This window comes from Kogia breviceps, chromosome 5, assembly GCF_026419965.1.
Source record: "Kogia breviceps isolate mKogBre1 chromosome 5, mKogBre1 haplotype 1, whole genome shotgun sequence".
Lineage (NCBI taxonomy): Eukaryota > Metazoa > Chordata > Mammalia > Artiodactyla > Physeteridae > Kogia > Kogia breviceps.
The window spans coordinates 15,922,850-15,939,158 of NC_081314.1; the positions used below are offsets into that span (position 1 = coordinate 15,922,850).

General features: G+C 37.6%; 2 protein-coding genes across 9 annotated transcripts in view; one reads left to right on the top strand and one right to left on the bottom strand.

Moving 5' to 3' along the window:
• CEP70 (centrosomal protein 70) overlaps positions 1 to 16,309 on the top strand; it is a 114,628-nt gene that overhangs the window by 78,358 nt on the left and 19,961 nt on the right. For 4 of the 6 annotated variants that reach the window (XM_059065184.2, XM_067033703.1, XM_067033706.1 and 1 more), the window contains one exon: positions 1,329 to 1,397. In XM_059065184.2, coding sequence (XP_058921167.2) covers positions 1,329 to 1,390 — 62 coding nt within the window. In that variant the 3' untranslated portion in view covers positions 1,391 to 1,397. Of the gene's footprint in view, positions 1 to 1,328; positions 1,398 to 9,528; positions 9,657 to 16,309 lie in introns of those variants that run through there. The other 2 variants (XM_067033704.1, XM_067033705.1) reach the window with 2 other exon arrangements.
• The window catches only part of ESYT3 (extended synaptotagmin 3), a 61,691-nt gene continuing 53,798 nt past the window's right edge, over positions 8,417 to 16,309 (bottom strand). For 2 of the 3 annotated variants that reach the window (XM_067033702.1, XM_067033700.1), the window contains 3 exons: positions 11,892 to 11,997; positions 11,487 to 11,536; positions 11,044 to 11,146 (listed from right to left, as the gene is read on the bottom strand). In XM_067033702.1, coding sequence (XP_066889803.1) covers positions 11,110 to 11,146; positions 11,487 to 11,536; positions 11,892 to 11,997 — 193 coding nt within the window. In that variant the 3' untranslated portion in view covers positions 11,044 to 11,109. Of the gene's footprint in view, positions 11,147 to 11,486; positions 11,537 to 11,891; positions 11,998 to 16,309 lie in introns of all 3 variants that reach the window. The other variant, XM_059065165.2, reaches the window with a different exon arrangement.

Consider the following 16,309-nt stretch of genomic DNA (forward strand, 5'->3'; position numbering starts at 1 on the left):
TTTCTTGTCATTAATAAACATTTTAATAGGTGTGCTAGCAACACTTATTTCAGAATCCTTCTATAGAAACTTCCCCTCAGATATGATACTCAGCATGGTTCATGTGGGATCATTTGCTTCAATTCAACAGGTGTGATTTTAGAATGCAGGTCAGGGAATAACTTGATCTTTGTACCTTACCACAATGTAAGATGTGAACCAAATTCTCTGCTGTAGATTTGCTCATATTTTTTTCCTTTCCTATATTTTGATAAGTGGATTCAGATAAGAATTCTGACTGAAGTCAGGAGCTTAAACAGCATGGGTCATGTGTTTTGGCTAAAGGAAGAACAATCAAAATCCAGCTAAACATGGAAGGAGAGAGATGGAATCCAGGGAATCATGTTTTATGTAAAGGAAGTGAGTTTATGAACAGTGAACTAGCAGAATAATCTAGAAAAAAGTGGTGAGAATTTAGAGAACCTGCCACTGGGGCTTACCTTAAGTAGGGCTGGAGTCTACATAATCAGAGAAAGGACCTGCCTTAGTGGCTAGGAGCTTCCAGATGGTGAATTCTAACTTAGGCTGGTTGGAAGAAGATAGTCTTAGGAAGAGAAGTCAAATTCGGAAAGAACCTGGTAGAGAAGAACCTGAACTATCCTGTAGGCTACCAAGCTAAGCTCTATATAATATTAAAAAAAAAATGATGATGGTTAATATATATATTAAACCTGCTTGGATAATTATATTTTATTAGCATTATTATGAAAACTTTAAAAATCAGTAATAGCATATTGTTTCTTTCGTAAAGGATTTGCATCTGAGATTTTACTCTGAGATACCTCACACCTTTTATTAGGTAGATAGGCTTCATCCTGAAAGGTAGACCTAAGAGCCATCCTACTAATGAGAAATCTTTATCATAGAATTAGGACAGGACTGTGTTCCAAGAGAAAAAAATCCCTAAGTCCTTAGATGGGGGCCCATGAGAGAGAGTGCCTCTTCACCATGTAGGCTCACCCATGTAGTTAAAGAGGCAGTAACATAATATCATAAATGTTGCTAGTAGGATCTGTTGATAAGAACACACTGCTAATGAGATTAATATCAGAGTCAGAGGATGCTTTTGTAGGTATGTGGTAGCTTTTACCCTTTTTTTTGTCCTGTGAAGCATCTGTGTCTGAATCAGTGATACACTCATCACCACTATTGGAGAAAAGTTTCATGTGCATGAAAGCACTAGTGATGTTGCCTTTGTGTCTGAAGTTTGCCTTTGCATAGAGATTCTCATTTCACCTGAACCTAACAGTGGATAAAGCAATTCTTTTATTATTGTTTCTCTGTTACAGAAATTGATGACTTGGATGCCATTGTACCTGCAGTAAGGAAATTAAAAATACTTTCATGCTGAAAACAAATCATTTTTACTGTGTAAATTGCATTCTTAACATTCTAAATATTTTGTAGAATTGATCTTACTCTGAGACAGGGTTATAAAATGTGTATACTCTCAGAATTCACCCCCTTCTTTCTGTTGAGTCCTTCTCCATCCATATAATTTTTATTAACTTTGAGATTCTTTTATAGAAAACATTGCTAAGTTTAATTACTAAATTAACTTTAGATCCTTTAATCATTTCTTAAGCAATTCTTGAGTGCTTAAAATGTAAGATTGTTTTAAAGTACAGTGTGTAAGAGAGAAACTCAGGGAGAGATAATGCAAGTAATAGAAAGGTTGCATTTAAGTTCAGAGTTTTGGGCCTGGGAACAAGGAATGCCAGTGGCTCTCCTTAGTCCAGCCAGCAGGAAGCTGTTGCTTTCCTGGCAAGGAAATGGCACATTCTATTAAGATATCCCTCATGACACTTGCCCTTCAGAGCAGAAGGAACAAAAGGAAGAAGGAAAGAAGTTTTTATCGTGTTAGGGTAGGAAATGAATTAGGAGGTAAAATAGATGAGTGGCTGTGAGTCTCTCATAAAAAAGTGTCCTTTTTGCTATCTTGATGTGATGTACTTTTTATAAGGGCATGAAATCTTAAATAAAATTTTTGTTAAGAATTTCCAAACGTAAGTGTTCTCAGTGACTTATTTGTATTCCTCACCAGTAATGAGTTGTATTCTCTCACTAGGCTGAGCCTTCCTTGGGCACCCTTCCTGGTTCACCCTTGCTGCATTTTACATAAGAGTAGCTTTCTTGATGCTTTCTACTTATTCTCTGTTCTCCATATTCATTCTGATTTTCTTAAAGGACAGGTGTTTGGCTTCACATCCGTGAGTACGGGCCACTTTTGGTTACTGCCTCTCCCTCACCCCCTACCCCCACTTTTATAAGTAACGGGCCTAGGGAGACTTCTCAGTTATTCTTGTTCATTGCCATGTAGAATATTGTAAAGAATTTCCAGGAAGCAGCATAGTGGAATGCAGAGAGTAAATGTCAAGTTTAGTTAATAGAAGTATAGTTGATTTACAATGTTGTGTTAGTTTCTGGTGTAGAGCAAAATGATTCAGTTATAGATATATATATATATATGTGTGTGTGTGTATATATATATACACACACACACACACATATATATATATACATGCACATATTCTTTTTCATATTCTTTTCCATATTCTTTTCCATTATGGTTTATTATATTATATTGAAAATAGTTCCTTGTGCTATACAGTAAGACCTTGTTGTTTATCTATTTTATATATAATAGTTTGTATCTGCTAATCTCAAACTCTTAACTTATCCCTCCCCTACCCCCTTTTCCCTCTGGTAACCATAAGTTTGTTTTCTATGTCTATGAGTCTTAATTAATAAGTTCATTTGTGTCATATTTTAGATTCCACATATAAGTGATATCATATTTATCTTTGTCTGACTTACTTCATTTAATATGATAATCTCTAAGTCTATCCATGTTGCTGCAAATGGCATTATTTCATTCTTTTTATGGCTGAGTAGTATCCCATTGTGTGTGTGTGTGTGTGTGTGTGTGTGTGTGTGTGTGTGTGTGTGTAACATCTTTACCCATTCATCTGTCAGTGGATGTTTAGGTTGCTTCCATGTCTTGGCTATTGTAGATAGTGCCGCTATGAACATTGGGGTGCATGTATCTTTTCGAATTATCATTTTCTCTGTATATATGCCTAGGAGTGGGATTGCTGGATCGTATGGCAAAATTTTAGTTTTTTAAGGAATCTCCATACTGTTCTCCATAGTGGCTGCACCAATTTACATTCCCACCAACAGTGTAGGAAGGTTCCCTTTTCTCCACACCCTCTCCAGCATTTGTTATTTGTAGACTTTTTAATGATGGCCATTCTGACTGGTGTGAGGTGGTATATCATTATAGTTTTGATTTGCATGGAAGAAATATAATTTTAAAATTATGTTAATCTGAATTTTGTCAGCTAGTTTAAGAGCCTGTGGTTAACTCTTAGTTTAAAACAGAGGTTTTCAAACTCTTCCTCAGAGGCCTAAGAGGTTTTTTGGAGGGCCACTGAGAAGGGACAGTGCTGCTAGTAGGAAGAACATTAGGCCCTCTCTATCAGGTCTACTTTTATCCAGTTTTAATTATTTAAAATATAAGTACTACAACCATTGTTTAGCTCTTGATTTTTTACAGTTTTATTGATGTATAGTTGACATACATGTATAGTTGTTCCACGGCCTGTGGGATCCTCCCAGACCAGGGCTCAAACCCATGTCCCCTGCATTGGCAGGAGGATTCTTAACCACTGCACCACCAGGGAAGTCCTATTTCACTAATCTTTTTCGTGTGTTATAAATATAACACATATGCTAAATATGATAAAAACCATAAGTCTCAAGTATAATGAATGATTATAAAGTGAACACCCATGCAACAATCAAGAAACAGAACATTCACCAGCACTCCAAAAGGCCTCCCCCACATACCATATGTGCCTTCCCCCATTAGCCTGACTTATGTTAATCACTTACTTGTTTTTTTAAATAGTTTTGCCAGTTTTGTGTGTACGCCTAAACCAAGATAGTTTAGTTTTGCCTATTTTTGAACTTTATAAAAATGGAATCATATTGTATATATTCTTTTTAATTCTTCTTTTGTTCAACATTATGTTTGTACTATTCATCTATGTTGTTGTGTGTAGGTCCAGGTCATTTGTTTTCATTGGTGTCTAGTATTCCTCTATGAATGTTCCATAATCCATTTGTCTGTTCTACTAGGGATTGGCATTTGGGTTGTTTCTAGTTCTTGGCTGTTGTGAGCTACTGCTGTGAACATTCTCATATGTGCATCCTCGTTTGCTTGTGTGCAGGTTTTCTAGAAGCAATACCCAAGAAGTAAAATTGCTGGGTCCTAGAGTAAAACACATCTAACCATGTGAATGGAGCCTCTGGGGTTGTGTAGTGTGCAACTTTGATAGAGAATGTATATTTCAACTTTAGAAGAAAATGCCAAACTCTTTTCCAAAGTGGTTGTACCAATTTATACTTCCACCATTAATGTATGAGAGTTCCCACTTTTCCATATCTTGACCAATTTTTGGTAAGTTAGATTTTTTTATTTTTGCCAGTATAGCGTATAGAGCTCTTAGTCTGGTTTTAATGTTTATTTTCCTGATTACTAATGAAGTTAAACATCTTTTCCTTTGTTTATTGGCCATTTGTATTTATTTTTTGAAGTGCTTGTATGTATCTTTGGTTCACTTTTCTATTGGACAGTCTTTTTCCTATTGACTTGTAAGAGTTATTTATATATTCTGGACATGAGCCATTTGACAGTTATATGTGTTGCAAATGTCTTCTTCCATTCTATGTCCTCTTTCCATTTTCCTCTAGTTTCTTTTTATGAACTGACAAACTTAATTTCAATATAGAGAGTATAGTTAAAGATGTAGAGATTTATAGTTAGTGCTCTAAGTGTCTTATGAAATCTTTCTCTAGTCACAAGTTGTAAAGTCATTCTCTTATTTTATAGCTATACAGTTTTGCCTTTCACACTTAGTCTAATATACCTGCAGTTGTTCGATTTTTTAAATGTGGTATAAGTAAAGGACCATTTTTACATTTTCTGTCATAGATACCCAGTTAGCACCATTTATTGAAAAATCTATTTCCCCTCTGCTTGTAGTGCTACCTCTGTCATGAATTGAATATCTGTGTGTGAATGGGTCTATTACTGGACTCTCTTTTCTATTCTTTTGGTCCAGATGTCTCTCCCTGCAGTAGTACCCCACTGTTTTCATTATTTTAACTTTAAAATAAACTTTGGTATCCAGTTGAAGGCTTCCCACCCTTTGTGTTTCTATGTGTATTGAATCTGATTATCAAGTTACACACACACACACACACACACACACACACACACACACACACTACCTATTGAAATTTTTTTTTTTAAAAACATAGGATCAGTGAGGAAAAACAGCATCTGTAATGTTGGGTCTTCAAACTCCAAATACAGCATAGCTCTCCATCTGGTTAGATTCACTTTAACATTTCTAATAAAGTTTCATAATTTTCCTGTAGGGATTATTGTTGGATGTATTCATAGTATTTGATCTTTTATACATTTATAAATTATCTTTTTAAAATTTCATTTTCTAACTACTTCAGGAGCAGAGAACTACAATTGATTTTTAAATATTAACTTTGTAGTTAGCAACCTTGCTAAGAAACTCTGATTAACTCTAGCAGTATATCTTTAGATTATTTTGGATTTTTATGCTCATGATCATATCATCCATATATAACAACAGTTTTGGTCAGATATACCTGTTTTTTTCTTGCCCAACTACATATGCCACAATACAGGGCTGAGTAGAAGTGGTGATAGGAAGCAGCCCTTTCTTATTCCAGATTTCAAAAGGAAAGCATTTAATGTTTCACCATTAAATATGATATTTGCTACCATTACTATAAACAAATCTAAACTACCCTTGAGTATATCTTTTTCATCCTTTTATTTTCAACACTTCTGTGTGTTTGAAGTTAACCTCTTGTAAATAGCATATACCTGTACCTTTTATTTTCATGGAATTTGACCCCTTTGCAGGTTTTAATAGTGGGTTTATTGTGATTACAAATATATTTAGAAGTCTTTTGCCTATCTTCTTTCGTATTTTCTATTTATCATATTTTTCTATGCTACTTTTTTCTTTCCTATTTTTTGGGGGAGGTATTGAATTTCTCTATTTTTTTTCTTCTTCACTACTGATTTGGAAGTTTTATATTTCAGCTCTATTGAGTTTTCTATTGTTACTCTATTTCATTGGTTATCTTAAAATTTTTAATATACACTTAGTCAGGGTCGGGAGATAGAAACTACATTGCACAGGTAGCCTAACAGGAAAAATTTAGAACAAGAATGGCTAACTAGTAATGGTAGTTACCTACTAAAAGGGGAGAAAAGAAGACTCTAAGGGGTATGCAGTAGCGACTTCAGAAAGCAGATACTACCCCCAGGGATAAAGGAGAGTGAACAAGGAAGGAACTTAGAAACTTAAAAATTGCCTTCCCACTAGGCTGAGATTTAAACCTTTGAGTAGAGGTCTGGCTGCTATAGGAACAGGCAACCAACTTGTGGCAAAGAAACTTGCCAGAGGGTGCTGGATGTTGCTGAGCCAGGAAGGCTGTATTTACGTTTGCAAAGCCCAAGGGCGTGAGCCAAGAGTAAACTGTGGCGGTGCTTAGGTAACCGGTGCTTAGGTAACTGAGGATGAGGACGGCCCTCACACAGCCAGGATGGACCTGGAGTCTGTCATACAGAGTGAAGTAAGTCAAAAGGAGAAAAACAAATACCGTATGCTAACACATATATATGGAATCTAAGAAAAAAAAAATGTCATGAAGAGCCTAGGGTTAGGACGGGAATAAAACACAGACCTACTAGAGCATGGACTTGAGGATGTGGGGAGGGGGAAGGGTAAGCTGGGACGAAGTGAGAGAGTGGCATGGACATATATATATATATATATATATATACACTACCAAACATAGGGTGGATAGCTAATGGGAAGCGGCCGCATAGCACAGGGAGATCAGCTCGGTGCTTTGTGACCACATAGGGGGTGGGATAGGGAGAGTGGGAGGGAGGGAGAGAGACACAAGAGGGAAGAGATATGGGAACATATGTATATGTATAACTGATTCACTTTGTTGTAAAGCAGAAACTAACACACCATTGTAAAGCAATTATACTCCAATAAAGATGTTAAAAAAAAAAAAAAGAAAGGCCCTTTCTTCCCACTCTGCCCTTGCAGTGTCTCTCCAGTGCCCTCAATTGGCAAGCCGAACCTCAAGCCCCCTGGCAAAGGAGAGGAGGCTGTGGTGTCTCTAGTATCAAAGCAGGGCAAAGATGGGTTGATTTGGAGCTGAAATGTAATAAACTAGTAATTGCCACATACTTATAATTAATTTTTAAAACAGAAAACTATCTTTAATTTCTTAAATAAGGACTTTAACATTCCTCTGAACCAGCTTCATGGTCCTTCTTAGATGTCAGTACTAGCATTTCAGTGCCACTGGCTTTTTGAACCCAGTTTTTGCATACATTTTTGGTTGCCTGCTTACTTGTTTATATTTCTTAAACAATCAAGACTGACTTAGGTTTACCAACATATTTTACAGATTTCTTTGCTCTCCGTTGTTTCCCGCATGCCACTTCTGCCTTAATGTTACATTTTCCTTCTTGCTGAAATACATTTAGTGGCCATTTTTCAGTTGGTATTCCCATGTGCTTCATATTCTTAAAATTGTTTTTGTTTTTACAGTTTTTGCCTGTGAGCTTCCCTTTAGTGGGAATTATCTGCTGCAGTGGTCCAACATGTGCCCTAGGTGGGCATGAGAACCCTAAGGGCTAGTTTTGTGGTTGCCTCTGTCAGGGCTTCACATGGTTCCAGGTTCTAAACCAATTTTCCCATTAGTTTCCAGGTGTGGAGGTTTCCACACCAAGTCAACTGTGTGTAACTTCGGACCCCGTGGTCGTGTAGGAGAGAGTAGGTGAGTGTTTCCACCCACTGCTGACAACCTACTCCTTGTCCTCATTGGCAGCAAAGGCATTTTCTGATGACAAAACTTTTCAGGCTCCTGTGCCTTACACAGTAGCTTTGCCTTCTCTCTGGTGTGTGCTAAAATTCTGGTTCTCTTCAAAACACCCCCTTCAACTCTTATACCCTGCTGTAGATTTTCTCTTTGGATCATCACCAGAACTTTACCTGTGTTACTTTTTAATCAACCATGTTCAAAATAAATGTTGTTCATGGTTTAACTAGGTTTTCTATGTGTTTGGAAGAGGAAAGATAGGTTTGCACTTGTCTGCTTTGTCTGCCATCTTGCTCAGTAGTTGTTTTAGGGTTGCTGATATTCAGGACGTGATATATGATACATTCCCTTCTACTCCTCTGGCACTTTATCATTTTCAAGCAACTTGTCTGTGTAGTGAACAGTACAATGCCACTGTGAGGTAGATAGGACAGGCATCAATTGTCCCATTTTATTATGAGAATTTGTCACTCAAAACAGCAGAAACAAATTTTATTACACGTCGGCCACGTACTTAGCATAGCCTTGGATGATGGGGGCGCAAATCAATTCAAGTAGCTTCTAGGTCAATTGGAGAGTAAACAGAAACATTGAATACCAATCACAGTACAGGTAGTTGCTTAGCATATGACCTTAGTAGATATTTAATAAACATTTTTAAAAAATTAAATGTTACATGGCAGGGATTTGCTAAAATGAAAAATGTACAGTGTTGATAGTAGATGCCCTAGGTCAGAGGTCCCCAACCCCCGGGCCACGGACCGATACAGGTCCACGGCATGTGAGGAACCCGGCTGCACAGCAAGAAGTAAGCAGCAGGTGAGCGAGCGAAGCTTCATCTATATTTACAGCTGCTCCCCATCACTTGCATTACCGCCTGAGCTCCACCTCCTGTCAGATCAGCTGCGGCGTTAGATTCTTACAGGAGCGCGAACCCTACTGCGAACTGCGCATGCTAGGGATGTGGGTTGTGTGCTCCTTATGAGAATCTAATGCCGGATGGTCTGAGGTGGTGCTGCTGAGGCAGTGATGCTAGTGCTGGGGAGCGGCTGCAAATACAGGTCATCATTAGCAGAGAGGTCTGACTGCCCAGACACCATAATAAACCAACTGCTTGCAGACTCATATCAAAACCCTGTCAGTTGGGTATAAAATGGTAATTCACTATTGTTTAGATGTACATTTCTCTGATTACTTAGTGCCGTCAAGGCATCTTTTCACATGTAGCCCGCATTCAGATTTCTCTTCTATGAACTGCCTGTTGTGAAAAATATCTTCAAAGTGACCCTTAGCTGCTTCTGCAACGTGAGGAAATTATAATGAGGAGGTTATAAAAATGTTAAGGACTGCTGCTAAGCAATGACTGAGTTTCTACATACTGGGCCCAGGATAAGAGTAGTCTCTCCTATTTTTGTAAAGCTATGATTCATTCTCCACCCCACTGCAATCTGATTTGTGCTTCTGCTAACTATTTTTTTTTTAAAGTGGAGCATTAAATGTAAACCAACCCTTTCTATTTTTGTCAAGGTCTAAAAACATCCATTTAGAAATATGAATACAATAAACCTGACATTTGCAACGACAACAACAACAAAAACCCTGTCAGTGAGCGGCAAGTGAAAACAAGCTCAGGGCCCCACTGATTCTGCATTACGGTGAGTTGTGTAATTATTTCATTATATATTACAATGTAATAATAATAGAAATAAAGTGCACAATAAATGTAATGTGCTTGAATCATCCCCAAACCATTCCCTTCCCCTCCCCAGTCTGTGGAAAAATTATCTTCCACGAAACCGGTCCCTGGTGCCAAAAAGGTTAGGGACTGCTGCCCTAGGTGGGGGGAGAGGCCCTGTCAGTGTGGGGTGGCTTAACAGAGGGGATGGGTTTGCCATAGGCCTCTAAGAGGTAAGTAGGATTAGTAGGCAGGATATATTTGGACTATTCTGGAACAGAGCATCTGCACATGAATAAGGTAGCAGAAAACTGGAGACCTGATTATGTTAGGTCTGAAACACAAGGAGTGGGCTTGGATTTTGTAGAAAGCAGGAAATAATAATTCATAAGTGAGAGTAACATGACAAAAACTTTGTTTTAAGATGATACCATTCTTCAGAAAAGTGGCAGTGAAGGCAGTGGTAGGGTGAGGAAACTGATGGCAGGGGGTACTGCCTGAGTAGATAAGTGAAAAGAGGATGTGACTCGACAGCAGCTGTAGAAGCATGAGAAAGGACAAGAATATGTGGTTTTATAAAGTCTGAAATGCAGAAGAGGCACTTGTTTAAATATACAATTTACATATTTTGCTTTTAACATGTTGTTTAGGTGAACCAGCCCTCTCTTAGAAGAGTGGAGCAGAATTCCCAAGCCTATCTCAGAGAGATACAGAAAGCCCCTTGTTCTCTGGCACTGACACCCGGCAGCAGCCCCCAGTGCTCTATGGGAGTGCAGACGTAGACCTGGGTTTGAAACTCTCCTTGCATTTTCCTATGGAAATAATGCCAAATGCTAGAGTTTGGTCCCAGGCCATCCCACACTGGAGTACTATCACTAACATCGTTGCCATCAGGAAAGTACATTTTAGTTCCAAATCAGATACATGAACGAACCTCCAGGCAGAGAAGTACCAGAGGTGGCAGCCAGCAGGGCTTAGGCAGAGTTAGCTCTTGGCACTTTTTGGTGGATCACTTTTTAGTCCCATAAAAGAAGCCTCCTCCCTTGGTCAGTCACTGCCCAGGAATACTGATAGCTGCTCCACAAACAGACCTCCCTCACCCTCTGTGTCTGAGACAGGACCCTTTTGGTGCATACATTCACGTGAGTCCTATGTCTGTGAAAATTCACCACTGAGGTTCTGATAATTTGTTAGGCACAAATACACCGTTTGTTTATGGATTTAAACAAATCCAATCAAGAAAGAGTAGTTCTTGCTTTTACATGTGTTTACCTCTTCCTAATACTATCCAGTCATGCCATTATACTGCACACAAGAATGTGTGTGTGTGTATGTACATATATGTATGTATTTTTTTCAAATGGCTGTTCTGATTTAAGGTACAAAATATACACATGTACACATTTAAAAAATAAAGATGTTGTTGTTCATCATCAACTTCTGGGCTGGCCATCTGGAGTCAGCTCATACCTGTAAGATAGTTGGGTTTGGACTTGTGTTAGTATTGAGGGTGTGCTGTGGCAACATCAGGACAGGTGGCCTAACCTACCCTACCTGGGCCTCTGTGGGACCAGCAGAACTCATCTCCGTTAAGTTGGCTGGCCAGGGTTAAGACTAGAGCTTACAGAGGTCCTTTAGGTAAGTGAAATCTGTAGGTAGTAAAGCCTTAAGGTGATAATGTCTCCTTGATAAACAAAGGAGCTGATATGTACTGAAAAGGGAAGAACTTCGGAGAGAGAATATGGGGAACTGTCTGAGACAGTGTCTTGAGTAGCAGATTTAATGTGATAAAATGAAAGGTCTCACTTACCACTGTGAGAAGCCCTTATTCAGATCTTCTTTTGATAAGTCAATCAGTACCTAAACAAACACAAATAATCAGTTCCCTTCCCCAAAACTGCATTAAATGGAAACATATTGGGGTAAATGAAATTGATCATAAAAAGGGCCTCCTTGAGTTTTGAGCAGGAGCTCTTTCTCCTTTGGCTTTCAATATGGAACCTCTCCAGAAGGACAGTACTGACACTGACCTCAGTGTCCTGGGAAAAGGGGACACAAAACAAAAAGCCTCCCAATGAGGCTATACCTTCCTTGAAGTCAGTTCTGATAATAGCCAGATGATCCCATCAGAATTTCTGCAAGGGTGTGTTCCACCAGTGAACTCCAGTTAGCCACCAGGAGGGGAAAGAATGACTAAAGTCTCTTTTGTACTTACTTTTCCTAGCTCCTTCCTTCTGTGTGAGCCAAGTGGCCTACTGTTTTTCACTGCAATGTCTAGTGACCTCTTCTTTACTTCATCCAAGGGAACAAAAAATTCAAATCTTTAAGGAGCAAAATGTCAGGAAGTGAGATTTATATATTTTAATCATTTTCACTGAAAATCTCAAGTGTTTCATCCATTTTCCTACCTTTAAAACAGAAGATGTAGACTATTGAGAAGAGCATCTAGAACAGTACTGGCTTACAGCAGATACTCAGTGCATCATTATTATAGACAATCACTGTCCTGTGTTATATTCACAAACTCTGGAAGTGTCAAGAGGCTGTTTGCTTCTCTGAGAAGTTCCTTGAACTATTGTGCTTTGGGGTTTGCTTCTTTCCTTCTCTGACTCTACTCTGTCACTCTTTCGGCTGCCCCTCTCTCTCTTAACAGTGCCAGCTAAGGGCTAGGATGCTGAATAATTAGGTTTGCTGGAATTGCATGGAAAACAGTGGCCTTTTCCCACTTACGCCTGTGGAGTAAGGCAGAGGAATCTTAGTATACAAGCTTTGTCATGTACTCATAAGACGCCTCTGGAATCCTTACTTTTCTGGTTTAAAAAAAAAAAATCTTCAAATTTTTTTTAATTGAGTGAAAGATTTTTAAAATTCTATAGTGCTTCACACTTTTGAAAAGTTTGACACGCATGATTCAATATAATCCCATAATATCTTTTAATATTTTAAATTGAGATATAAGTGACATAGCATTATTAGTTTCATGTTTACTATAATGATGTGATTTGGATATGTTGTGAAATGATCAGTCTAATTAACATCTATCACCATACATAGTTACAAAAAATTGTTTTCTTGTGATGAGAACTTTCAAGATCCACTCTCCTAGCTACTTTCAAGTATGTAATACAGTATTATTAACTCTAGTCACCATGCTGTACATTATAACTCCATGAATATTCATTTTATAACTGGAAATTTGTACCTTTGACCCATCATCTATTTTACACACACCCCAACCGCCACCGCTGGCAACCACCAGTATGTTCTCTCTATATCCATAAGCTTGGGTTTTTTTGTTTGGTTGGTTTTTGGCATTTTTAGATTCCACATATAAGTGAGATCATAAGTAATTATCTTTTTCTGCCTTATTTAACTTAGTATAATGCCCTCAAGATCTATCCATATTGTTTCAAATGGCAAGATTTCATTCTTTTTCATGACTAATATTCTACAGTGTGTGTGTGTGTGTGTGTGTATACATATATATATGTGTGTGTATATATACATATATATATATATATATATATGTATATATACACACACACACACACCACATTTTTAAAAATCCGTTTATCCATCAGTGGACATTTAGGTTGTTTCCATGTCTTGGCTCTTGTAAATAATGCCACAGTGAACATGGGGGTACATATATAATTTTTAATTAGTGTTGCTTTATTTTGATAAATACCCAGAAATGGAATTGCTGCATTGTATGGTAGTTCTATTTTTGATTTTTTGAGGAACCTCCATGCTGTTTTCCATAGCAGCTGCCCCAATTTACATTCCCACCAGCCGTGCCCAAGAGTTCCCTTTTCTCTACATCCTCACCAACACTTATTTCTTTTTGGTAATAGCCATTCTGACAGGTGTGAGGTGATATTTCATTGTGGTTTTGATTTGCATTTCCCTGATGATTAATGATGTTGAGCATCTTTTCATGTACCTACTGACCATCTGTATGTCTTCTTTGGAAAAATGTCTATTCAGAGCCTCTGCCCATTTTTTAATCAGATTGTTTGATTTTTTTGCTATTGAGTTCTATGACTTCTTTATAGATTTTGGATATTAACCACTTCTCCAGTATATTATCTGAAAGTATGTTCTCCCATTCGGTAGGTTGTCTTCATTTTGTTGATGGTTTCCTTTGCTGTGCAGAAGCCTGTTAGTTTAATGTAGTCCCATGTAATCTCACTTGTTTATTTTTGCTTTAGTCGCCTTTGGTTTTGGTGTCAAATCCAAAACACCATTGCCAAGACTGATGTCAATGAGCTTAACCCACCTATGTTCACTTCTAAGAGTTTCAGAGTTTCAGCTCTTACTTTCAAGTCTTTAGTCCATTTTGAGTTAATTTTTGTGTCTAGTGTAAGATAGTGGTTGAATTTTATTCTGTTGCATGTGGCTGTCCAATTTTCCTAACACCGCTTATTGAAGAGACTGTGCTTTCTCCCATTATACATTCTTGGTTCCTTTGCCATAAGTTAATCAGCTATACATGTGTGGACAAAAGCAATCTACAGATTCAATGCAATCAAAATTCCAATGGCATTTGTCACAGAAATAGAACAAACAATCCTAAAATTTGCATGGCACCACAAAAGAGCGAAAGTAATCTTGAGAAAGATGAACAAAGCTGGAGGCATCATGCTCCCTGATGCCTCCAGGCATCAAACTATATTACAAAGTTATAATAATCAAAACAGTATGGGGCATCCCCGGTGGTGCAGTGGTTGAGTCCTTCTGCCGAAGCAGGGGACACGGGTTCGTGCCCAGGTCTGGGAAGATCCCACATGCCATGGAGCAGCTAGGCCCGTGAGCCATGGCCACTGAGCCTGCATGTCCAGAGCCTGTGCTCTGCAACGGGAGAGGCCACAACAGTGAGAGGCCCGCGTACCGCAAAAAAACAACAAAACAAAACAGTATGGTTCTGGCATAAAAAGAGACAGATCAATGGGACCGAATAGACAGCTCAGAAATAATAATGTTTAACATTATTAATTCTTCCAGTTCGTGAGCATGATATATCTTTCTATCTGTTTGTGTTGTCTTCGATTTCTTTAATCAGTGTCTTATAGTTTTCAGGGTACAGGTCTCTTACCTCCTTAGTTAGATTTACTGCTAGATATTTTATTCTTTTTGATGCAATTGTAAATGGATTTTCTTAATTTCTCTGATAGTTTGTTGTTAGTGTATAGAAATGCAACAGATTTCTGTATATTAATTTTGTATCCTGCAATGTTACTGAATTCATTTATTAGTTCTAATAGGTTTTGGGTGACATCTTTAGCATTTTCTTTATAAAGCATCATGTCATCTTTAAACAGTGACAGTTTTACTTCTCTCTTTGGATTCCTTTTTTTTTTCCTTGTCTGATTGCTGTGGCTAGGACTTACAACACTATGTTTAAACCTGGTAAGAGTGGGCATCCTTGTCTGAGGGTAGTGCTTGTCTTGTAAAATGTGTTTTGCAGGTGTTCCCTTTTCTATATTTTGGAAGAGTTTGGGGATGGCTGGTGTTAATTCTTCTTTGAATATTTGGTAGAATTCACTAGTAAAGCTGTGTGGTCCTGGACCTGTTTGTTGGGAGATTTTTGATTACTGATTCAAACTTCTTTGCATTTGGTAGGTTGTATCTTTCTAGGAATTTATCCTTTTCTTCTAGGTTATCTAATTTGTTGGCATATAACTATTCATAGTAGTCTCTTATCCTTTGTATTTCTGTGGTATCGATTTTACAGTTCCTCTTTCCTCTTTTATGTCTTTTTTTTCTTGGTGAGTCTAGCTAAAGGTTTATCAATTTTGTTTATCTTTTCAAAGAACCAGCTCTAAGTTTCATTGATTTTTTTTTCTATTGTCTTTTTAGTCTTTATTTCCACTCTGAACTTTATTTCCTTCCTTCTGCTGACTTTGGACTTTATTCTTCTTTTTCTTATTCCTTGAGGCGTAAAGGTAGGTTGTGTATTTGAGATTTTTCTTATTTCTTACTAATTTTTCTTGTTTATGATGTATGCATTTATTGCTATGAAATTCCTTCTTAGAACTGCTCTTGCTGCATCCCATAAATTTTGTTATGTTACATTTCCATTTTCTTTGTCTGAAGGTGTTTTTTGATTTCTTTTGATTTCTTGATATGATTTCAATCTTCTTAAATTTATTAAGACTCGTTTGTGGCAGCCTAGTATATGATCTATCCTGGAGAATGTTCTGTGTGCACTTGAGAAGAATGTGTATTCTGCTGCTTTTGGATGGACTGTTCTTTGTATATCTGTTAAGTTCATCTGGTCTAACATGTCATATACAGCTAATGTTTCCTTACTGAATTTGGATGATCTATCCTTTGATGAAAGGAGGGTATTAAAGTACCCTACTATTATTATTTTATTGCTGTCTATGTCTCCCTTGAGGTCTGTGAATATTTGCTTTATGTATTTAGGTGCTCTTATGTTGGGTACATAAATATTTACAAATACTATATCCTCTTGTTGGATTGACCTCTTTATCATTATGTAATGCCCTTGTCTTTTATTACAGTCTTTGTTTTAAAGTCTGTTTTATCTAATGTAAGTATAACAACACCCTGGCTTTCTTTCAGTTTTTATTTGCGTGGAATATCTTTTTCCATCCTTCACTTTTTTTT